The sequence below is a fragment of the Callithrix jacchus genome, chromosome 12 (genome assembly GCF_049354715.1).
Source record: "Callithrix jacchus isolate 240 chromosome 12, calJac240_pri, whole genome shotgun sequence".
NCBI lineage: Eukaryota > Metazoa > Chordata > Mammalia > Primates > Cebidae > Callithrix > Callithrix jacchus.
The window spans coordinates 30,391,304-30,416,255 of NC_133513.1; the positions used below are offsets into that span (position 1 = coordinate 30,391,304).

At 48.5% G+C, this 24,952-nt stretch overlaps 1 protein-coding gene, 1 long non-coding RNA gene and 1 pseudogene across 5 annotated transcripts in view; 2 read left to right on the top strand and 1 right to left on the bottom strand.

The window, feature by feature from the left end:
• Nucleotides 1–22,454, top strand: part of LOC118146233 (uncharacterized) — a 58,856-nt gene extending 36,402 nt beyond the window's left edge. Inside the window, exon 3 of the long non-coding RNA XR_013524781.1 lies at nucleotides 22,323–22,454. This is a non-coding gene — a long non-coding RNA (uncharacterized LOC118146233). The remainder of the gene's footprint in view (nucleotides 1–22,322) is intronic.
• Nucleotides 1–24,952, bottom strand: part of BCL7C (BAF chromatin remodeling complex subunit BCL7C) — a 56,828-nt gene that overhangs the window by 24,574 nt on the left and 7,302 nt on the right. The window contains exon 6 of one of the 4 annotated variants that reach the window (XM_054242783.2): nucleotides 2,604–3,841. The exons of the other annotated variants lie outside the window; for them this stretch is intronic. Coding sequence (XP_054098758.2) covers nucleotides 3,764–3,841 — 78 coding nt within the window. The 3' untranslated portion in view covers nucleotides 2,604–3,763. Of the gene's footprint in view, nucleotides 1–2,603; nucleotides 3,842–24,952 lie in introns of those variants that run through there. 4 annotated transcript variants of the gene reach the window in all.
• Nucleotides 6,344–7,352, top strand: LOC100414563 (large ribosomal subunit protein uL30-like 1 pseudogene; annotated as a pseudogene).

Genomic DNA, 24,952 nt, shown 5'->3' on the forward strand with positions numbered 1-24,952 from the left:
AAAAGTTATGGCTAGGTACAGTGGCTCACGCCTATAATCCCAACCCTTTGGGAGGCTAAGGCAGGCAGATCACTTGAGCTAAGGAGTTTGAGACCAGCCTGATCAGCATGGCGAAACCCTATCTCTACTAAAAATACAAAAATTAGCTGGCCATGGTGGTGCAGGTGCCTGCAATCCCACGTACTTGGGAGGCTGAGGCAGGAGAATTGCTTGAACCCAGGAGGCAGAGGTTGCAGTGAGCCAAGATTGTCATTGCACTCCAGCCTGGGTGAAAAAATGAGACTCTATGTAAAAAAAAAGTTATAAACAAAACCTTGTGTTTTTTTGCATGTCTCATTTTGGTTAAAAGTGACATTTAAAAACCAAAGTGTGGCAGCGCTGAAAATCAGATTCCGCCCCTCCCCAGGCTGGCTCTGTTACTGTTGCTGTGTGTTGTTGCCGCTGCTGCTTGTTAAGTGACTCCCTAGACTAATTCGGTCGCATCTGTGTTCCATGTTGTGTGACCACTGAAGTCTGCTCCGTTGGAGCAGCTAGCCCAGTTAGCCAAGTTGATTTGACAGAGATTTTCTTAAATGCCTTTCGCGAATGAGTCTCCCAGCTTTTCCGAGGGGTTCTATGTGACTCGGTGTTCTGGCAGGCAGTTTGCAGCACTCCTGCTGCCACCGAGCCACAAGGTCAGCTAGAGGTGACAGCATAGGGTCTTCTCAGGTCTTTCCTCGGTATGTTCACAGCCCTAGGCATGCTGGTGACCTAGGAATTCCTGGGTTTCTTTCCCTTTAAGTTTTTTTGTCAGCCTGCTGTATCCTCAGCTGGTATTACCACCCCAGGCGCTTGTGATGTTAAACAGTTGTCCCTGCCTGTTTTTGTTTTCAACAAATGCCCTAGGGATACCGCTGTTAGTAAAGGGAAAGTTCTGAATCAGGTAAAATAAAGGCAAACCCCCAGAATAGAGCTTTTCAGGGAGTCACAGGATAACTCAAATAATGACGCTTCTCTGGAAAGGGAACTTTTGTTGAGGTTAAACCTGTTCTGCCCTCCAGTGGCTGCCAGGCTATCAGTTCTCACAGGTCTCTAGTTGTGAGGCTCTTAGTTTTCAAGATTGCTGTGAACTGAGGGAGAGGAGAATGCGAGCAGGGCAAGTTAAAACACCACAAAGCTCACTCTCCTTACTAGGATTCAGCTGTTTTTTTCTTGAAAAACCATGCCTTGGAGGCCAGGCATGGTGGCTTATGCCTGTGATCCCAGCACTTTGGGAGGCAGAGGCAGGTGGATCACCTGAGGTCAGGAGTTCGAGACCAGCCTGGCCAACACGGTGAAACCCCATCTTTACTAATAATACAAAAATTAACTGGGCATAGTGGCGCACGCCTGTAATCCCAGCTTCTTGGGAGGCTGAGGCAGGAGAAGTGCTTGAACCGGGAGTAGGAGGTTGTAGTGAGTCAAGATTGCACTCCAGCCTGGACAACAAGAGCAAAACTCCATCTCCAAAAAAAAAGAAAGAAAGAAAAAGAAAAAACCATGCCTTGGATTACGTAGTAGCTAGCCTTTGGTTAATTTCTAGAGTTCTGAAAAAGCTGATTTGGGCAATTTTTGCCAGTGTTCTCATTGCTTTTATGGGGGAAAGGATTTTTGGAAGTCTTTGCCATTGCAGAGTATTTCTTTCCTGCTTGCTTTATACACAAGGAGAAACCCCAGGTCTGGTAGCCAGGATTCTGACTCAGTTGCTACAGTGGAAAGTCCCAGCCTCTCATGGCTTTCCAGACCCAAGTCATTAGTGGACCCAGAGCTCCTTGATTGAAGGAGATAACCAGTCCCCTGGAGGAAGGACCTTGCAGTATAAATCTTCCTCCAATCCTTTCCCAAGTGACCTATGGCAATTTACTAGGGTGCCTGTGCCCTAAGGAGAGGGCACATCCAGATTCCTTAGGGATCACTAGACATGGGCTCTCAGTTTATGCTTATTCCTAGGGATCCAAAACGCCAGTGTTCTCCACCAATTAAAATAAGGGTTTTAAGGGGGTCAGGTGATAGATGGAATCTTAATTGCAGGCCTCCTCAGTGGGCCCCGTTGGTTCACAGCCCCATCCTGTGGTTACTTCCTCAATGCCAGGAAAAACCTAGAATCAACATATTTGGTAGTTGGCATAGTCACTAATAAGACACTGAGAGATAGTGGAAGAAATCCTATGACATGTCGGAAATGCATGAGGAGGAGCCCTGCAGTTACATGTGAAACTCAAGGGCTGATCCAGAAGACCAACATGCAAACAACAGGAGTCCCAAGAAAAAGAACAGGAACAGTGGAGAGGGAAACTTGAGTCTGAAGAGTGAAAGGACTCATATGAATACAGATAAGCATCTATTCATATCCTAATGAAATTCCAGAAATAGAGAAAAACATCTTACAAGCTTCCAGACAAAAAGACTGGGTTACTTATAAAGGAAGGAGAATCCTCTAAGGGTGCCCATCTACAATACTACAAGCCAGGGGATAGTACAATACAGATTGCTAAGAGAAAAGGAACGTGACCAAAGCATCAAAACCAACCAGTGTCACTTCCTAACCGAGGCAAAAGAAAGACGTTTTCTGGCTTGCAAGATTCAGTGCATATATCACGTACATGCCCTCTGAGGGATTTTCTTTCTTTTTTTTATATATCAATAACAATTATTACAGCAATAAGGGATTTTCTTAAGAAAATTCTCTCAGTGGTGGTTACGAGTTCATGATAATGACAGATGAAGAGTTAAGGTAGCAGAGTTAGGAATGAATTATGCAATATATAGAGAGAGTTCAGCTTAAATGGTGGAGTATAGACTGGGAATTTGTGCATCAAGTGTTTAGAGACTGTTTTGCAGAAGTGATTAATGAAAACCCTAATAGTCCCAGCATGGTGGTTTACACCTGAAATCTCAGTGCTTTGGGATGCTGAGCTAGGAGGATCACTTGAGGCCAGCAGTTCAAGACCAGGCTGGGCAACACAGTGAGACCCTGTATCTACCAAAAAAAATAAAAAATTGAAAATTAGCCTGGCCCAGCTAATTTTCTTGTAGTCCCAGCTACTTGAGTGGCTGAGGCAGGAGGATCCCTTAAGCTTAGGAGTTTGAGGCTGCAGTGAACTATGATTATGTCACTGCACTCCAGCCCAGGTGACAGAGTGAGACCTTGCATCTTTAAAAAATAAATGAATAAAAATAAAAGACCAATTCAAGATACTGGCAGTAGGACTCTAGGTGGCAGGAATAATGTTACCCTCCTTTTTGCTCATCTGTATTTCTTGACTTTCTACTGTGCACATACATATGGCTTTTATAAGAACAACAACAACAAAAATCCTAATAAGAGACTAAACAAACAAATTGTGAACTCTCTCAGTAAAACTCCAAGACTGGGAAGAGTAGGAGAGTCAGAAGCATGCTAAGGGCAGTGTCTTTCAGGGAGTGATAAGGAGTGGGCAAGCATAACATTTTGATGGAGGAGGATTATTTACCATGTACCAATAGACAAATTAAGGATATGACTGTTAGGAAGAATATAAACACCAGCAGGTTAGCAAAGGGAAGGCTGGGGACGGTGGTTCATGCCGGTAATTCCAACACTTTGGGAGGCTGAGGTGGGGGGATCACTTGAGGTCAGGAGTTTGAGACCAGCCTGGCCAACATGGTGAAACCCTGTTTCTACTAAAAGTACAAAAATTAGCCAGGCATGGTGGCACGCACTTGTGGTGGCAGCTACTTGGGAGGATGAGGCATGAGAATCGCCTTAACCTGGGTGGCAGAGGTTGCAGTGAACCAAGATGGTGCTTGGCACTCCAGCTTGGCCAACAGAGTGAGACTGTGTCTGGAAAAAAAAAGAAAAAGGGAGTGAACAGGAACTAGATGAAACCCACAAAAGTTAAAGAAAAAAGGTACAGAGGAAAACATTAATGAAATGCAAATATAAAATAAAGCAGAAAGAAAAAAAAGGATATTGCTTATTGAAATAAATATGGACAAGCTGAATTGACCTATTATAAGTCAGAGCTTGGCTGGGTGTGCTGTCTCGGACCTGCAATGGCAGCAGTTTGGGAGGTTGAGGTGGGAGGATCACTTGAAGCCAAGAGTTTGGGACTAGTCTGAGCAACATAGTGAGATGCCTTCTCAACAAAAAATTTGAAAATCAGCTGGGCATGGTGGTGCACACCTGTAATCCCAATTGTTCAGGAGGCTGAGGCTGGAGGATCACTTGAGCCCAGGAATTTGAGGCTACCGTGAGCTATGATTGTACTACTGCCTGGCCAACATGGCAAAACCCATCTCTACTAAAAATACAAAAGTTCTTTGGGAGGCCGAGGCGGGTGGATCACGAGGTCAAGAAATCGAGATCATCCTGATCAACATGGTGAAACCCCGTCTCTACTAAAAATACAAAAAATTAGCTGGGCATGGTGGTGCGTGCCTGTAATCCCAGCTACTCAGGAGGCTGAGGCAGGAGAACTGCCTGAACCCAGGAGGCGGAGGTTGCAGTGAGCTGAGATTGCACCATTGCACTCTAGCCTGGGTAACAAGAGCGAAACTCTGCCTCAGAAAAAAAAAAACAAAAACAAAAACAAAAATTAGGCCAGGCACAGTGGCTCATGCCTGCAATCCCCAGCACTTTGGGAGGCTGAGGCAGGCGGATCACCTGAGGTCAGGGGTTCGAGACCAGCCTGACCAACAAAACCCCATCTCTACTAAAAATACAAAAATTAGCTGGGTGTGGTGGCAGGTGCCTATAATCCCAGCTACTCAGGAGGCTGAGGCAGGAGAATCGCTTTAACCCGGAAAGTGGAGGTTGCAATGAGCAGAGAGTGTGCCACTGCACCCTAGGCTGAGTGACAGAGCAAGACTCCATCTCAAAAATAAAAATAAATTAGCCGGGCAAATTGGTGATCTTATAATCCCAGCTACTTGAGAGACTGAGGCATAAGAATCACTTGAACCTGGCAGACGGAAGTTGCAGTGAGCTGAGATCATGCCACTGCACTCCAGCCTGGGTGACAGAACGAGATTTCATCCTCAAAAAGCAAAACCAAAACAATGAGAGAAAGAGTACTGTACAAGTAGAAGCATACTTAGAAGCAGGGAACTGCTTTTCATTTTGTTATAAAAGCCATATATGTGCATGGTAGAAAGTTAGGAAATACAGATGAGCAGAAATGAGAGTAACGTTATTCCTACACCTAGAGAGTCCCACTGCCAACACCTTGAATGGGTCTTTTCTAACTTTTCTTTTTTCTTTTGCGATTTATTTATTTATTTATTTATTTAGAGATGGGGGTCTCGCTCTGTTGACCAGGCTGGTGTCAAACTCCTGGCCTCAAGCAGTCCTTTCACCTCAGCCTCCCAAAGTGCTGGGATTACAGATGTGAGCCACTATGCCCAGCTCATTTTTTTTTTTTTTTTGAGATGGAGTCTCGCTCTGTTGCCCAGGCTGGAGTGCAGCGGTGCCATCTCAGCTCATTGCAACCTCCACCTCCTGGTTCAAGCAATTCTCCTGCCTCAGCCTCCCAAGTAGCTAGGATTACAGGCAGGCGCCACCATGCCCGGCTAATTTTTGTATTTTTAGTAGAGATGGGGTTTCACCATGTTGGCCAGGCAGGTCTTGAACTCCTGACCTTGTGATTTGCCCGCCTTGGCCTCCCAAAGTGCTGGGATTATAGGCATAAACCACCATACCCGGCTGCTCTTTCTTTCTTTCTTTTCTTTTAAAAGAGACAGGGTCTCGCTCCATTGCCCAGGCTGGAATGCAGCGTCACGATCATAGCTACTGGGCTCAAGGCATCCTCCCACCTTAGCCTTCTGTGTAGCTAGGACTACAGGTGAGGGCAACCACGCCAGGCTAATTTTTTTACTTTTTGTAGAGACAGGGTGGCCTCAAGCAGTCCTCCCACACTGGCCTCCCAAAGTGCTGGGGTTGCACGATGCCTGGCCTTTTTCTGTCCAAGAGTTCAGCATGGACCTAGCATAGAATGGCACCTCCATGATTGTTAAATGAACAAACAAATTATTCCTTGCCCTTAAATTAAAAGATAGAATTAGGTGATCTCTAAGAAAAATCCTGCCTGAAATTCTAGAAAAATAGAGTAGGGCATTGGCTAAAAGCCTAGAATACATATGTGTATGAATACCTGCATCTATCCATCTATCTCATATATCTATATATCTCACCTGTAGCTCGATCACTTAGCCCAGGGCCTGCCACTTTAGGAAGACCCAGTAAATGAGAGCCATTGTTACTGTCACATTCCTGTTCCCCAGGAAGGCTCAAGGATTCTCATCTCCTTTTCCCAAACTCCAAGGCCCTCAGCCCAGTTGCTGCTCCAGAAGCCTAGGCAGAAAATGGTTCCTTAGACCAGGCCTATGACTTCTGCCCTGCCAAAGGAGTGAGACTCCATTTTTATAAGAACACCCTTGGTTTTTTCCCACATGGTGGGGTTGCACATGATCAGTAGCTGCTACACTGGAAAGATGGAGGAGCAAGAGCAAAGAAAAAATCCCTTTGGTTCCAGAAAATCTCCTGAAAAAGAGGAAGGCTTATTAAACCCTCAAAGCCACTTAGGTCAAGCAGGCACTTTTGGCAAAGAAGGAGCAGAGGAAAGGAAAAGGGCCCAGGTTTAAGCGACTGGAATAATTCCTACATGATTCCTGGCGGCAGACACATGACAAGGTGCGCGTCAGATGACTAGAAGTGAAGCCTCACACCTTGGAATTGCCAGATGAACATTCTTTGGCCTTTGTCATATGCATTGAAAGGAATGATGGTGTGAGTTTACTGGTGCAGAGAATCATTGCAAGACTTAGCCTAAAGAAAATTTTTAGTGGTGTCTTTGTAAAAGTCACCCCCTAGAACCTAAAAATGCTGCATATAGTGGAAACTTATGTAACCTGGGGATTTCCAAATCTGAAGTCTGTCCGGGAACTCATTTTGAAATATGGACAAGCCAGTGTCAAGAATAAGATCATCCCTCTGACAGACGACACTGTGATTGATGAGCACTGGGGAAGTTTGGTGGCATTTGCTTGGAAGACCTCACTCATGAAATTGTCTTCCCGGGGAAGCATTTCCAGGAGATCTCATGGTTCTTGCACCCTTTCCACCTCTCAGTGGCACGTCATGCTACCAAAAATAGAGTGGGCTTCCTCAAGGAGATGGGCACACCTGGCTATCGGGTTGAATGCATCAATCAGCTCATCCGCCAGCTGAACTAGAACCAGGTGCCAAACTACAATACATTTTTACCAATGAAGTTCAAGCATGTGTTTTGGGATTTGGAGTATTCGTATCAAGTATCTTCAGAGAAGACTATTTCCTGCTTTATCTTTAAAAACTGGAAAGGAAGGGTCAAAAAAAAAGACAGTAGCTGGCCAGGCATGGTGGCTCATGCCTGTAATCCCAGTACTTTTGGAGGCTGAGGAGGGCGGATCACCTAAGGTTGGGAGTTCAAGACCAGCCTGACCAACCCTGTCTCTACTGAAAATACAAAAATTAGTGGGGCATGGTGGCCCATGCCTATAATCCCAGCTACTCGGGAGGCTAAGGCAGGAGAATCGCTTGAACCTGGGAGGCAGAGGTTGTGGTGAGCCAAGATCGTGCCATTGCACTCTAGCCTAGGCAACAAGAGCGAAACTCTGTCGCAAAAGAAAAAACCAGTAGCTTATGTTCATAGCAAGCACCTCTCATCACAGTCCAGTTCCAAGGAAAAATTCCAGCATGTTCTACATTGGCTGCTGCCTCCTCTGAAATCAGCACATTCCATGAAAGAAGGAATCCTGCTTTGCTGCATCTCTTATCCTAGGGTTTAATGTTGGTAACTGAGTAACTCTAGCATTTGTACAAGGCTCCCTAAGACTCCTGCAGCAGTGGACAAGCCCAGGGACATAATTGAATCTGGAGATTCCTGGGGCCTTGTGAGAAAGACTTGAAATACACATAGGAGGAAAGGTACAAAAATAAATGTTCACTTGTCTCTGCAAAAAAAAAAAAAAAAACAAAGAACATCCTTTTAATAGTGGTCTTTAAGTTTTATTCTGAGTTGCAAAAAAAAAAAAAGAGAAGAAGAAGAAGCCTGCATTCATTAGAAAATTGGGTAAAGAGGCCAGGTGCAGTGGACCACACCTGTCCTCCCAGCCAAGGTGGGAGGATCACTTGAGCCCAGGAGTTTGAGACGAGCATGGCCAACATAGTGAGATCCCATCTTTACAAAAAAAAATTTAAAAATTGGCTGGGCATAGGGGCTCACCCCTGTAATCCTAGCACTTTGGGAGGCCAAAGTGGGCAGATCACGAGGTCAGGAGATCCAGACATCCTGGCCAACATGGTGAAATCCCATCTCTACTAAAAATACAAAAATTAGCCAGGTGTGGTGGCATATGCCTGTAATCCTAGCTACTCTGAGGCAGGAGAATCACTTGAACCCAGGAGGTGGAGGTTTCAGTGAGCTGAGCCTGGGAAGTTAAGGCTGCAGTGAGCTGTGATTGTGCCACTGCACTCCAGCCTGGGGGACAGAGCGATACTCCATCTCAATCAATCAATCAGTTAATTAAAATAAAATAAAATAAAATAAAAATTAGCTGAGCAGGCAGGGCATGGTAGCTCATGCTTTTAATTCCAGCACTTTGGGAAGCCAAGGCTGGTGTATGGGAGTTGAAGACCAGCCTGACCAACATGGAGAAACTCCGTCCCTACTAAAAATACAAAATTAGACAGGCATGGTGGTGCATACCTGTAATCCCAGCTACTTAGGAGGCTGAGTCAGGAGAATCACTTGAACCCAGGAGGTGGAGGTTGTGGTGAGCTGAGATTGCACCATTGCACTCCAGCCTGGGCAACAAGAGCGAAACTCTGTTTCAAAAAAAAAAAATTAGTGGGTCACAGTGGCGCATGCCTGTAGTTCCAGCTACTGAGGAGGATCAAGCAGTAGGACTGCTTGAGCCCAGGAGTTGGAGGCTACAGTGAGCTATCATTGTGTCACTGCACTCCAGCCAGGGTGACAGAGCAAGATCTTGTCCCACACCACCCCCCCAAAAAAAACTGAGGAAAGAGATTTTGCAGGTAAGGAAGTAGAGTTGGAGAGGGTAAGAGACTTGTGGTAAGACTGATACTTACCACAGTCAAGTATCACCCCTCTCCTTTACATGGCTCTCAACTCCAGATTGTCACGAAGGAGTGGAAAGAGCAGTGGACTCAGGGATGGGCATCTGGGTTCCAGTCCTGCTGCTCCATTCACTAGCTGTGTGCCCCTGGGCAAGTCACATCACTGTCCTACATCTCAACTGACTTGTCTGTAAAACTGGGAGAATAGTGCCTTGCGGGGAATTAGCAAGAACCAGAGAAATTATAAATGTACCCAGCCCAGTGCTGACACATGGTAATTCGGTGGCAGTTGCAGGCCAGGGGAATTGTCATTGCCAGAGGGGCCAGAATTGGGCAGGGGGAAAGGTGTCCTGAGTGGGACATCCAGGTCTCAGGGTGCTCAGACTCTGGATCTCTGGGAAGGGGAATCCCCAATTCTGCTTCCCAAGCAGCTAGGGACTAACTTAGGAGGGGCCAGCATATAGGGAACACTGAAATGTTGCTGTAAACGATGGCTAGAGTTAGTCTCATCTGAACTTTGTGTTTGAGCACACTCTGAAGTCAGACGGTGTGGATTCAAATCTGCCTCTACTATATACTACAGGACAAGTGACTCCACTTCTCTGTGCCTTGGTTTTCTCCTCTGCCAAACTAAAATAATAAGAGTACTTACAAAGTTGTTTAAATGATTTATAAGATTATGCATGTGGTGCTCTGAGAATATTCACCTAGCTCAGGCTCAGTGTTAGCTTTTTTTTTTTTTTTTAGACTGAATCTCAACTCTGTCACCCAGGCTGGAATGCAGTAGAGTGATCTCGGCTCACTGAAACTTCCACCTCCTGGGTTCAAGTGATTCTCCTGCCCCAGCCTCCGGATTAGCTGGAACTACAGGCATGCACCACCATGCCCAGCTAATTTTTGTATTTTTAGTAGAAACGGGGTTTCACCATGTTGGCCATGCTGGTCTTGAACTCCTGACTTCAGGTCATCCGCCCATCTCAGCTTCCCAAAGCGCTGAGTTTACAGGTGTGAGGCAGTGAACCTGGCTGCTATTTTGTTTTATATGGTCCAAAATCATTCGGATAATTGCTTGGAGTTAGGGTTGAGATTCTCACCGAACTTGAGTGAGGCCCGATGGACCCTAATCACTCTGCCTGGAAGTGCTTAGCTTCAAGTTTGGGTTGAGTTGAACTGCACAGCTGTGTGAGAGAGGTGGACTGAGTTAAATCAGTGTTGAACAAGAGCATGGCAGGACCTGGTTGTTTTGCTTATCTTCTATATGCTACAGTTTCAAAAATTAAGGTGTAAAATTAAGCTCTCTCTGGAAAAGGGTATTAGTGTTAATCGGAAATGGGCTCTGAATTTAATGGAGTTAAAGCCCACAGGGAAAGAATAAGATGAGGAATAGGGTCTGAGGGAGGAGGCAGAGTTCTGATGAAGGTGATGGCAAGGGATGAGAAATCCTTGGCCAGGAAGGGGAGAGAGGATGTCCTGATGAATGCCCTGTGGTTGTGTTCCAGAAAAGTGGCCAGTCCTGAGAGCAGGCAGTGGCCTGACATTCCAGAAACATGGGACACCATATATATATATATCCAGGAAGTCTCAGGCAGCCTAGAGGTTCTGGTGCCCACAGGTGGAACAGGGCAGAAGTCATGGAGTGTAAGGGTTCCCTGTGGGCTTGGAAAGTGATGCCAGCAGCAACCATAATGAACTAGAGATCAGACTCCTCACCACCAGCATGGTACCCACACACCCTCATTCTCCAGGCAGGCAGCACTTCCTGAACTGTGGTGTGCCCTTGAGAGAGGGAGAAAGCCCCAGTGGCGAATGAGATGGGATTTCTATTTAGAGTCATAAATTGTTTCATAGAAATATCTGAATATTTGTTAGAAGAGGTACCCAAAACAACTCAGCCAGCCTGGTGCCTGCATGTTTTGGGTAGTGGCCAGAGTCCCTCTCAAGCCTGCCAGTCCATTCCCCAACCCCCATCCTACTTCCAGACTTGGTAAGTAGTTAGCTTTGCCAATCAGACAGACTTTTGGTTAAGCCTAGCTTTTGTCACTAGCTGTGTGACCCTGGACAAGTTACTGTATCTGACCTCTCTGAATCTGTTTCTTCGTCAATAAAATCATGCACTTCCTCACAGGAGTGGTCAGGAAAATGCAATGAAAGAATAGGGTGAGGGTGGTTTTCAAACGATGACCCGGAGAACCTTAAATCAGACAATCCAGTGTTTGCCAAACTGCATTCACATCCCATCTTCCCAACCTCTGACACATTTGTGGATCACCTCTACTACTGTTTACTTAATCTTGTCCTTTAAAAATTAACAACTCACATTTTGATGGAAATAGGTGTATTCAAAAAGGAAACTTTAATCACTGCCATAAATGAGAAATTCCTATCATTTACCCTAGAGTGGTAAAAATACATACAACAAAACCAAAACAACGCTGTTCATTTCTAGCTGGCTATGATTACAGGCCAGAGCTCTTAGCTCAAGAGGCTGATTTTGTTAAAAACAACAACGAAAAGGTTATCTAAGTCAAAAAAAAGAAAAGGCCACATAAAGCCTTATATGACATGTCTAAAATAAGCAACTCTTTAGAGACAGAAAGTAGATTTGTAGTAGGCTACAACTGTAGGAGGAGGAAGGCATGGAAGTTACTGTTAATGGGTATTGTTTCTTTTAGGGGTAATGAAAATGTTTGAAAATTGACTGTGGTGATAATTGCAAAACTGTGAAAATACTAAGAACCATTGAATTGTACACTTTAAATAGGTGAGTTGTATGGTGTGTGAATCAAATCTCTCAGTAAAGGTGTTATTTTAAAATATTTATATATGGGCTGTGTGTGGTGGCTCACACCTGTAATCCCAGCACTTTGAGAGACTGGGGTGGGCAGATCACTTTGTGCTCAGGAGTTCCAGACCAGCCTGGGCAACATGGTAGAACCCCGTCTCTACTAAAATTAAAAAATTAGCCAGGGATGGTAGCAGGCACCTGTAATCCCAGCTACTCAGGAGGTTAAGGCAGGAGAATCGCTTGAACCCAGGAGGCGAAAGTTGCAGTGAGCCAAGATTGAGCCACTGCACTCCATCCTGGGAGATAGAGCAAGACTGTCTCAAAAAAAAAAAAAAATTATAGATAGCTAGAGAGATACACACACATATACATAGAGAAAGGAATGTGTCAATTCCATTTTTTTTTAATGGCGTCTCGCTCTGTCGTCCAGGTTGGAGTGCAGTGGCCTGATCTTGGCTCACTGCAACCTCCACCTCCCAGGTTCAAGCGATTCTCCTGCCTCAGCCTCCCAAGTAGCTGGGATTACAGGCTCTGGCTACCACACCCGACTAATTTTTGTTTTTTTAGTAGAGACGGGGTTTCACCATGTTGGCCAGGCTGCTTTGAACTCCTGACCTCAAGTGATCTGCCTGCCTCTGCCCGCCTCTGCCCGCCTCAGCCTCCCAAAGTGCTGGGATTACAGGCGTGAGCCACCAGGCCCGCCTAAATTCAATTCTTAATCTCTTTTTAAAGGGTTGTCAGGGCAGTGACTCATGCCTGTACTCCCAGCACTTTGAGAGTCTGAGGCAGGAGGATCGCTTGAGCCCAGGACTTCCAGACCAGCCTGGACAACATACTGAGACCCTGACTCTACAAAAAATAGAAAATTTAGCCGGGCGTGGTGGCGCGTGTCTATAGTTCCAGCCACTCCTGAGACTGAGGTGGGAGGATCGCCTGAGCCCTTGGGAGGTCAAGGCTGCAGTGAGCCAAGTTTGCAGCGCTGCACTCCAGCCTGGGGACAGTGAGGCAGTCTCAGTACAAAACAAAAACAAAAACAAAAAAAGGAGGGCGGGGAGAACACTTAAAGACCCCTTAGCCAGGGCCATTATTATTTAACTTCGCCGGGTCTCTGAACTAGTGAGAGGAAGCCAGGGTTTCTATCCTTCCTACTGAGCCACAGACCTAAGTCTTGACTCTGGAGAATCACCCCAGCCAGTTTTTCTATCAGTGACACAGGAACAGCAGCTCCTGCCTCGAGAGGTGCAGTGAGAATGAGAAGCGCCGTGCATGGCGTGCCTGACACGGTCAGCCCGCGGGTGGAGGCCCCGGTCGGAAAGTCCTCGCACGCCGCCGAAGCAGCCGCGCTGGAGACCCGGGTTGGCTCTGGCCAGGTCTCTGCCGACGGCAGCAGCGCGAGGGAGAGCTGCTCTCCGCGGTTGCAGCGTAGCGCACTCCTCCCAGGTGTCAGCTTCCTTAACTGCATAACGGGCATGCAGTGGGCTCCACCGCGCAGGGGAACTGAAGAAGCAGCCTGCCTCTAGCTCGCTCGGGATCCTCACGCCCCTATGACAGCCGGGGAAACCAAGGCCCAGAGGGGCCACGATGCTGCCCACGGCCCAGATCGCGAGTGCAGACCCTGCAGGAGGGCCCGGCCTAGATGCAGGTCTCCCGCCGCGGCGCAGGCGAGGCCAAGCGACACATCCCCCACTGCCGGCCGCAGCCGGAGACAGCGCTGCCCAGCCTACCGCAGGGTCGCGGGAGGGCTCGGCCGCGGCGGGTTAGGAACACGCGGCGCCCGCCCGCGCCCCAACCGGAAGTCCTCCACCGGCCGCTCTAGCACGCGCCAGGGCTGCGTCGGTGGCCTTAACTCTTCTCACGGCCGCGGCCACGCCGCCTGCCTTTGTCTTCTCCGAGCACCACAAAGGCTGGAAGGGCGGCGCTGCAGACGCCGCCACTGCGAGCATAGCCCTGAGCCAGAGTCCAAGCGCCTCACTGGGCTCGTTTCACCCGTGCCCTCAACCAGATTTTGAGATACAGACATTAAAACCTCCACCGGGCCGCGGCACAGGACAGCAGAGTTTTACTTTCTGTTTTTGGCATTGTATTTCCTCCATTTCCTAGAGTCCACGTAATAAATACCGCCGGTGATTCCAAAATATAAAGGTTGAAAATGTTTACTTTACAAAAATTTGGTTCCCATACGGCTTTTAAGGGCGACCATCCGTCCTCTGCACTTGGTTCCCGCTGCTTCTGATGTGGTTCAAAGATGGATGACCCCAAAGATGAGGAAAAGATTATTGGCTCCATTTTTCAGATGAGGCGACTAAGGTCTAAACAGGGGAAGGGCCTTGCCCTAAATCACAGTTAGGGCAAATTAGTCTGAATCAGAAATAGCTGCATTCCTATCCTGCATCCTGCCCTTTCACTACGCCACAGCTGCCTGGGTGCCAGGAAGAACAAAGGAGGGCCGGGCAAGAACGCCATTACCAGCTGCAAATCCACAGGCAAATGCAAGAGTATGGAAAGTAAGTTCCTGTGCTCTGCCCTTATGCTGTCCCCGGTGGGGTACTGGGGTCACCAACCAGGTGTATCCCTGCTGTCACAGCTATGCACAGCGACACTGAGTTAACTGATCAGGGGATTCTGCCACTTGCTGGGTATGCCTGTGCCACCAATGCACTCATTCTGGACCTGGAGAAATAACTACAGGAGGAATCTGGGGAACCACTGGGCCCACTGTGAGATGGACCTGAGCTAAAACTCCATTGATCACAAGACCTCAGAGATCTTTTGGGTCTCGAGAACGGAATTGGATGCTATAGGAGAAATGTAACCAGAAAAGGAGTAGGATATTGCCAGTAGAGAAAGGGAGATGTGCTTGCTTTCATTCATCATTAATGGGCACCTACTGTATGCCAGGCACCACACTAGGCCATAGGAAGACAGAGATTATGAGACAGATGTGACCTTATTCTCACAGGGGAAGCGAGATGAAGGAAGTGAGAAAGAGGAAGTACAGTGACTAACCAGGGATCTGACCTAGTTTGAAGGCCAGGGAACCTTGGAGAAGGTGAGATAAAACCCAAAGCCTGAGATAGGAAAGAGAAGGGGAGGGTGAAGGGATGGAAAGGGCTTCCCAGAGGGAGCAAGAGTGCTAACAGCTTGGCCGCTTCCTTGTGGTAGAAGTTCTGTGCATGAGTTGGAAGAGAGCTTGGGGAAAGGGGCAGGAGAGGTGGGCAGGGGCCAAATCCAGCAGGTGGTTATCTGCATAAGGAACTTGGTGGGAGAACTCATGGGCAAAAACAGGTGTGGAAGGGACCAAGCAGCCCATGTGGCTGGAAGGCAGGACATGAGATGAAGATGACTAGAGCAGGAAGTGAGAAGGCAGAGAAGGTGAGCAGAGGCCAAGGCTGGAAAGCCTGGCTGTAAAACGCAGCCATTAGCCTGGAGGCCATGCAAGTGAACAGCAAGGAGGAGAGTGGGACACCAGGGAGCAGTAGGGATGGTGGGACTGGAGGGCACAGGCTCTGCCCCCAGGGCAGTCCGTGTTCTGCACCCCCAAGCCCCCCACCTCCTGCCCCATGACCACTCCAGGAGGCAAACTCAGTATCTCAGAACGTCTGCTTTAAAGGGTAGCTGGAGTCCAGATTTCTTTTTTTATTTTTGGGAGATCTCGCTCTGTTGCCCAGGTTGAAGGGTAGCAACACATAGCTCACTGCAGCCTCAACTCCTGGGCTCAAGCAGTTCTCCTGCCTCAGCCTCCCAAAATGCTGGGATTACAATGTGAGCCACTGCACCTGGCCTGAGTCCAGATTTTTATATGAAATCACTTGATTTTAATGTTGCCAACATGTTCAACACCATGTAAGCCAAACAAATCACATTCACAGGTTGGTGGCTCCGAGCTTTGCAGCATGTTAGCATCACCTTAAGAGCTTTTAAAAATCCCAAGGACTTGGGAGGTGGATGTGGATGGATAGCCTGAGTTTGGGAGTTTGGGAAACCTGGTCTCTACTGAAAATACAAAATTAGCTGGGTGTGGTGGCACACGCCTCTAATCCCAGCTACTCAGGAGGTTGAGGCAGGAGAATTGCTTGAACCCAGGAGGTGGAGGTTGCGGTGAGCTGAGATTGCACCATTGCACTCCAGTCTGGGCAACAAGAGCGAAACTCCATCTCAAAAAAAAAAAAAAAAAATCGCAGAGCCCATGTCGCACAAAATACCAGTTAAAAATGTCTTGGCCTGGGCTGGGGCCGGGTACGGTGGCTCACGCCTGTAATCCCAGCACCTGGAGAGGCCGAGGTGGTGGGTCATGAGGTCAAGCGATCGAGACCATCCTGGCCAACATGGTGAAAACCCGTGTCTACTAAAATACAAAAAATCAGCCAGGTGTGGTGGTGTGCGCCTGTAGTCCTAGCTACTCAGGAGGCTGAGGCAAGGGAATCACTTGAACCCGGGAGACGGAGGTTGCAGTGAGCTGGGATGGCACCACTGCACTTTAGCCTGGGTGATAAAGCGAGACTCCATCTCAAAAAAAAAAAAAAAAGACTTGGTTCACACCTGTAATCCCAGCATTTTGGGAGGCCAAGGCAGGCGGATCGCCTGAGGTCAGGAATTCGAGACCAGCCTGGCTAGCATGGTAAAACCCCGTCTCTCCTAAAAATAAAAAAATTAGCTGGGAGTGGTGGCAGGTGCCTATAATCCCAGCTACTCGGGAAGCTGAGGCAGGACAATTGTTTGAACCCGAGAGGCAGAGGTTGCAGTGAGCTGCGATCGCACCATTGCACTCCAACCTGAGCAACAGAGCGAGACTCTGTCTAAAAAAAAAAAAAAAAATCTGGGGTGGAAGGCAGCCATTAGAATATTTATATGATTCCCCAAGTGACTCCAATATGCAGCAGTTTGAGAACCAGTACCAGAGACTTATGTCCTTTGAGTTGCCAGGCACAGCCATGGGGAACCATGGGAAGTTTTAGAGCAAAGAAGAAGCCCAGTTTAGAGTGTAAAGAAAATCAGTCCCTAGGAACAGAATGTAATCTTGTGTGAGAAGGGTCCGGAAGCCCCAAGGGCAGTGGCAGTATGCTGCTAGGGTGACGGTGATCCACCATCCCAGTTTGCTCAAGATTGGAGGGTCTCCTGGGACACGGAACTTGCAGTGCGCAAACCAGGAAAGTCCTGGGCAAACAGGGATGGTGGATGGTGGAATCTTGGTCATGCTACATTCTCCTGATGTAGTTCTGTTTTCCCAGATTTCTGAGGAGACAGAAGCCACAGACTCCCCATTCTAGAAATTCCTAAGAAAAGCCTGTCCATCTCCCTGGGGTGCATTCACCTGAGTCTCTGAGCCCTGGGCACCACAGGGTGCAGGGAGCTGGAGCCAGGGCCCATCTTTTCTCCACCCAGCAGAGAGGTCCTGGCCTGTGGAATACAATTTAGCAGCAAAAAGGAACAAACTACTGATCCACACAAGAATCTGGATGACCCTCAAGAATATTTGCCTGAGTAAAAGAAAACAGATGCAAAAGAGTTACATACTGCTTAATGCCATTTACATGAAGTGCTAGAACAGGTTCACCTAATCTGTTATTTTAAAACAATCAGGCCAGGTGTGGTGGCTCATGCCTGTAATCCCAGGACTTTGGGAGGCAGAGGCAGGCGGATCACCTGACGCCAGGAGTTCCAGACCAGCCTAGGCAACACAGAATGAACCCCTTCTCTACAAAAATAAAAAATAAAAAAATAAAGTAGTTGGGTACAGTAGCACATGCCTGTGGTCCCAGCTACTCAGGAAGCTTAGGTGGGAGGATCACTTGGGCCCAGCAGTTCAAGGCTGCAGTGAGCTATAATCTAAAAAACAAAAAAAGAAAGAAACAGTTTACCCAGTTACCTGGGGGAGGACAGACACCGTGGCATCATTAAAGTCATTTGAACAACAACAGCAAAAACAAAAAGGTTGTGTGCAGTGGCTCACACCTGTAATCCCAGCACTTTGGGAGGCAGAGGCAGGCAGATCACTTGAGCCCAGGGGTTCAAGACCAGCCTGGGCAATGTGGTGAGACCACATCTCTGCAAAAAAAAAATACAGAAAAAAATTAGTGAGCTGTGAACATGCCACTGCACTTCATACTGGACAACAGAGTAAGACCCTATCTTATGAAAAAAAGAACAGTGGTTGACTCTGGGGAGCTGGGGAATAGAAGCGGGCAGTAGGAACTTTCTGGCCAGTGATAGTGATGCTCTGTATTTGAGAACAGTTTCCTTATGCAGAGGTATGCCTTTGTTTTGTTCTGTTTTCTTTTGCTTTTAGAGACTGGGTCTTGCTGTGTTGCCCAGGCTGGAGTGCAGTGGCTATTCACGGGCGCGATCCCACTACTGATCAGGACAGGAGTTTTGACCTGCTCCGTTTCCGACCTGGGCCGGTTCACCCCTCCTTAGGCAACATGATGGTCCCCCACTCCTGGGAGGTCACCATATTGATGCCGAACTTAGTGCAGACGCCCGATCGGCATAGTGCACTGCAGCCCAGAATTCCTGGGCTCAAGCGATCCTCCAGCCTCAGCCTCCCGAGTAGCTGGGACTATAGGCATGTGCCACCATGCCTGGCTTTTTTTCTTTTTTTTAGACAGGGTCTTGCTCTGTTGCCCAGGCTGGAGTGCAGTGGTACAGTCATAGCTCACTGCAACGTTGAACTTCTGGGTTCAAGCAATCCTCTCGCCTCAGCCTCCCAAGTAGCTGTGACTAGAGGTGTGCACCACCATGCCCAGATAACTTTTTTTTTTAAGTTTTTGTAGAGATGAGGTCTCACTATGTTGCCCAGACTGGTCTCAAACTTCTGGACTCAAAGGATCTTCCTGCCTTGGCTTCCCAGTGAGCCACCACACCTGGCAGTATGCATTTGTTAAAATTCACTGAATCGTGCAGTTAACACCTATGCATTTTACTATATGAATATTTTACATCAAAGGGGGGGAAAAACCTGTAAATGAATACCGGGCTCTAGTGAACAATGTGCATGCAGGCCGAGCCCGCACAGTGACTCACGCCTGTCATCCCAGCACTTTTCGAGGCCGACACGAGCTGATCACCTGAGGTCAGGAGTTGGAGACCAGCCTGGCCAACATGGTGAAACCCCAACTCTACTAAAATACAAAATTAGTGGGGCATGGTGGCAGGTGCCTGTAATTCCAGCTACTTAGGAGGCTGAGGCAGGAGAATCCCTTGAACCCAGAAGGTGGAGGTTGCCGTGACTGCAACACTGCACTCCAGCCTGGATGACAGAGTGAAACTCCATTTCAAAAAAAAAAAAAAAATGGCTGGGCAGGGTGGCTCACAGCTGTAATCCCAGCACTTTGAGGCCGAGGCAGGTAGATCACAAGGTCAAGAGATTGAGACCATCCTGGCCAACATGGTGAAACCTTGTCTCTACTAAAAATGCAAAAATTAGCTGGATGTGGTGGCGTGCACCTGTAGTCCCAGCTACTCGGGAGACTGAGGCAGGAGAATCACTTGAACCTGGGAGGCAGAGGTTGCAGTGAGCTGAGATCGCGCCACTGCACTCCAGCGTGGTGACAAAGCGAGACTGCATCTCAAAAACAAACAAACAAAAACAATTTACGAACAAAACATAATTCTGATTATGCTTTTTTGCTCAGAACCCTCCCTGGTACCCAGAGGAAAAGCCAAGTCCTGTCACTGGCCTCTAAGCAGGGGGATCATCAGTTCATCTGGCCCAGCTTCCGCCTGCCTCTGGGCATGACGAGTACTGCCCTGGTTTTCGTTCCTCCAGTGTAAAGGATAGATTAAGTTCTTGCCCTGCCTTCGAGGCCCACTGGACCTGAACTCACTCCCCTACCCCTCCCTCCCTCCGCTCCAGCCACACTGGCTCTCCTTCCCACTAGCCATTCCCTCTGCCTGGAATGCTCTTCCCAGATACTTGCAAGGCTCTTTCTCTCACCTCCTTCCAGCTTTTCACCAATCACTGCCTCAGTGAGAACCCTCCAACCCCCGCCACCCGGTTAAAGTTGCACCCTGCTCTCTCCCCATCTCTCAGGTTCTCTGCTTTCTTTTTCCAGAGCACTTCTAACTTCCTACTCAGGATATAATTGCCTCAAGACAGGTGCCATGAGGGCAGGGATTATTTTTGTGTCCCGGCTAATTTTTTTGTATTTTCAGCAGAAGTGGCCAGGCTGGTTTTGAACTCCTGATCTTGGGTGATCCAGTGATCCACCTGCCTCAGGCTCCCAAAGTGCTAGGATTACAGGCGGGAGCTACCATGCCCAGCTATTTCTTCCGTGTTCTTTATGCTGCATCCTCAGGTCCTAGAACAGTGCCCAGCAAATAGTAAATGCACACAAGTACCTATTGCTATGAATAAAGGGAATCTCTGCCCTCCTGGGGCTCCTAGGCTGGAGCTAAAGACCCAAGCAGACATGGATCATTACAAAGCAACAGCCACCACTCCACAACACAGCAGAGGAGGGGTGAGGGGCTGAGGGAAGGCAGAGGAGACACCCCAGAAGCTGAGGCTTGAAAACTGCATTGGCATCAGCCAGGCAAAGTGAGAGGGGCTTTCCTGGTGGAACAGCCAGTGTTAGCAAAACCCAAGGGGTGAGAGACGAGCAGCTGAAAGAGTGGCTACAGGTGTGGGTACACAGCAGGCTGTGGTCTCCATCCTGCAAGGGAGTGAGGACAGGAAGGTTCTAACTGGGGGCAATGGCATGGACAGATTTGGGTTTCTGGAAGATTGCCCAACTACTGGGTGGAGCATGGATTGGAGGCGGGCAAGAGGGAGGCAGGGAACCCCACCAGGAGGCTGTTAGTTTTGTTGGTACCTAGTAAAGCAGCGCTGCCCTGAAGAAAGGGGCCAACTGGAGAATTACTTAAGACCTAATAGGACGTGGTGGTTCCTGGAAAGTGACTCTGACTCCTGGTGTCACCGTCTTGGCTGGCTCCTGGCATGATAGGAATAGGTTGGGGGGAGGATGAGGCTGGGTCTCTGGGACATCGCAGTGGAGATGTGATGCAGCCATTTGGCTCTCGGAGTCTGGAGGTGGGGCAGAACTTAGAGGCAGAGAATGAGGAACTGTTGATTCAAAGGGCAGGTGGGACCCAGTAGGGAAAGTGTGCACAAAGAGAAGCAAGGCCAGGGCAAGAGACAGTTCCTGGACCAGGAAGAGGGGAGAGGCCAAGGATGGATGGACGAGGGCACAGATGAGAGAAGTCGATGAGCCCTGGAGGTGGGGCCGAGAGCCAGGGGTAGAAGGATTTTCACAAAGACAGTGTGGACTTGGGAGGAGGTGGAAAGGGGACAGCAAGGTGATAAATAAGGGCTGTGGCTCTGGGAGAGATAGCTTTTTAAATTTGCCATGTTTACTTTTTTTTTTTTTTAAGATGGAGTCTCGCTCTATTGCTCAGGCTGGAGTGCAGTGGCTCGATCTTGGCTCACTGTAACCTCAGCCTCCTGAGTAGCTGGGATTAAAGATGCCGACCACCATGCCTGGCCAATTTTTGTACTTTTAGTAGAGATGGTGTTTCACCATCTTGGCCAGATTGGTCTTGAACTCCTGACCTCACGATCCACCTGCCTCAGCCTCCCAAAGTGCTGGGATTACAGACCTGAGCCACCGCATCTGGCCTACTATTTTTTTTTTAAGATACAGGGTCTTGTTCTGTCACACTGGCTGGAGCGCAGTGGCACAATCATAGCTTACTGCAGCCTTGACCTACTGGGCTCAAGCGAGCCTCCTACCTCAGCCTCCCAAAGTGCTATGATTACAGATGTGAACCACCATATCCAGTCAAATTGTTTTTTTTTTTTTTTTTGAGACGGAATCTTGCTCTGTTGCCCAGGCAACCTCCACCTCCCAGTTTCAAGTGATTCTCCTGCCTTAACCCCCTGAGTATCTGGGACTGCAGGCACGTACTACCACGCCTGGCTAATTTTTGTATTTTTAGTAGAGATGGGGTTTCACCGTGTTGGCCGGGCTGGTCTCGAACTCCTGACCTAAAGTGATCCACCTGCCTCGGCCTCCCAAAGTGCTGGGATTGCAGGCACGAGCCACCGTGCTTGGCCCAAACTGGCTTTTAAACCAGGTCAAAGAATGGGTCACAGAGAGGGTGGGGGGATGCCTGGGCCCAGTTTCCTGGGCCCTGTGACCAGGACAGGGACAAGAATTGGGGAGACTCAAACTTTAGCTTCTCAAGGCTGCTTAAAAATGGACACCTGTCAGGGGCCAGGCTTCCATCCCCAGCCTCTGTAACAGGAGTCTCTGGTCCCTACCCCCCTAGTATCCTCATCTGTAAAATGTGGCAATACAACAAAACCTGCCTTTATTGAGCACATATTACATCCCAGGCCAAGGGCTGTCTCTCCATGTGTTGCCTCATTTAACCCTCAGAATATTCTCACCAGGCTGATGTCACTATTATGTCCATTTTATATAGATGAGAAAATGGAGGCACAGAAAAGTTCAGTCACTTGCTTGAGGTCATGCAACAAATGAATGCAGATGCTGAGATTCAAACCCGGAACCTGAATTCTGAGCTTTAACACCACACCAGTAACCCATACAAGGCACTTGACGTCTACAGAGCACTCTCCTCCCTCGGGAGTGGCTGAGGGGAGTCATGAGGTGGCTGAAACACCCAGAAAACCGACATTACCACAAAGAATGGCCCTCCAAAGATGTCCACATCTGAATCCCCAGAATCGACACATGCGTTGCTTTATATGGCACGTGGGCTTTTGCAGGTGTAATGAAATTGAGGATCTTGAGATAGGAACAGTGTCCTGGATTATTCAAGTGGGCCCAGCATCATCACAGGGTCCTTGGAGGAGGGAGGCAGGAGAGTCAGAGAGGATGTGACAATGGAGAGAGAGAGACTGGAAGATGCACTGATCTGAAGATGAGGGAGGGGCCACAATCCAAGGAATACAGGCCGCCTCTAGAAGCTGGACAAGGCAAAGAAAGAGACCCTCCCCTGCCTCCTCTGGAGGGAACCACTGCTGAGACCTTGATTTTAGCCTAGTAAGTCTAACTTTGGACTTCTCCAGAACTGTAAGAGAATCAATGTCTGTGGTTTTTGTTTGTTTTTTGTTTTTTGAGACAGAGTCTTGCTCTATCACCCAGGCTGGAGTGCAGTGGTGCAGTCTCGGCTCACTGCAACCTCTGCCTCCTGGGTTCAGACAATTCTCCTGTCTCAGCCTCCTGAATAGCTGGGACTACAGGCACTGCCACCACACCCAGCTAATTTCTGTATTTTTAGTACAGACAGCGTTTCACCTTGTTGGTCAGGCTGCTTGAACTCCTGACCTCAGGTGATCCACCCACCTTGGCCTATTAAAGTGCTGGGATTACAAGTGTGAGCCACTGTACCCGGCTAATGTCTGCGGCTTTAAGCCTCTATTAGTGCGGCAATTTGTTACAGCAGCGATAAGAAACAGTTACACTGCATTCAGCAAGCCTGGCTTCCCTGGACAGCGCTGGCTCCACCGTTACCACTGCAGTGCTATGGGAAGCATCCTTACATTTCCTTTGTCTGTTTAGACACAGGGTCATGCCCTGTTGCCCAGAATGAAGTCCAGTGGTGCAATCACCACTCACTGCAGCCTAGACTTCCTGGTTTCAAGCAGTCTTCCCACCTCTGCCTCCCAGCTAGCTTGGACTACAGGCATGCACCAGTATGCCTGGCTAATTTTTTCATTTTTTTATCTTGCCATGTTGCCCAAACTGGTCTCAAACTCCTGGTCCCGCCTGTGCCTCCCAAAGGCCTGGGATTACAGGTGTGAGCCACCACACCTGGCCTACCATTTTTGTTTGTTTGTTTTGAGATGGAGTTTCACTCTTGTCTCCCAGGCTGGAGCGCGGTGGTGCGATCTTGGCTCACTGCAACCTCCACCCTCCAGTTTCAAGCTATTCTCCTGCCTCAGCCTCCCGAGCAGCTGGGATTACAGGCTCCCACCACCACGCCTGACTAATTTTGGTATTTTTAGTAGAGATGGGGTTTCACCATGTTGGCCAGGCTGGTCTCAAACTCCTGACCTGGTGATCCACTTGCCTTGGCCTCCCAAAGTGCTGGGATTACATGCCTGAGTCATGGCGTCCAGCGTGGCCTACCTTTTTTAAATGCTTCTTTAAAGTTCTAATTTGGTCCTCTCTGAACCTCAGTGTCTTTCTTTATTAAAAATGAAAATAGGGCCAATATACATGACTCTACAGGCAGAATGAGAGGGCCTTATGTTACTTGAAGTTTCCACAAACCCCTGGGGCAGATGAAGCCTAGTTATTGTTCCCATTGCTCAGATGAACAAACTAAGGCTGAGAGTAGAAACAGCCTGCCTAGAGCCATGCAGGGAGTAACAGAGCCAGGACTTGAACCAGGGCTGCTGACTTGAGTTCTAGCACAGAGGTTCATGTGTCAGAGCCCGGCTCACATGCCACCTCCTCAGAGAAGCCTGCTTGGAAAACCGCAGCACATTCATGTGTTCACTCATTCCTGAAGCCGCTGTTGGGACTGCCCTGTTCCTAGTGTTGTGTGGGGACCCCTCAGGAGCCCACAGGCTCATAGGACAGACACACAAACCACAGATCCCAGAACAGCCTGATAAATGCTGAAGCCAGGAGAACGAAGCCCAGGGGGTTGCTGGAGCTCAAAAAAAGGGGAAACTGACTGAGCCTGGAGTCAGGGAAGGCTTCTCGGAGGAGTTGCTGATTGAGCTGGGGATAAGTCAGACCCAACAGAAAGGTGGCCAGGCATCCCCTGTGGAGGAGTGGCTTCCTCAGGAGAGGGAATGGGTTGGTCATCCCAGGCCCCCAAGGCCCTCGAGGCCTCTGTGTTATTATGTATGAAATATGAATAGGCCAGGTGTGGTGGCTCATGTCTGTAATCTCAATACTTTAGGAGGCCAAGGCAAGAGGAACACTTGAGCCCAGGAGTTCAAGACCAGCCTGGGCAATATAGCGAGACCCCATGTCTACAAAAAATGTAGCAGGCTTGGCATGGTGGCTCATACCTGTAATCCCAGCACTTTGGGAAGCCGAGGCAGGCGAATCACCTGAAGTTAGGAGTTTGAG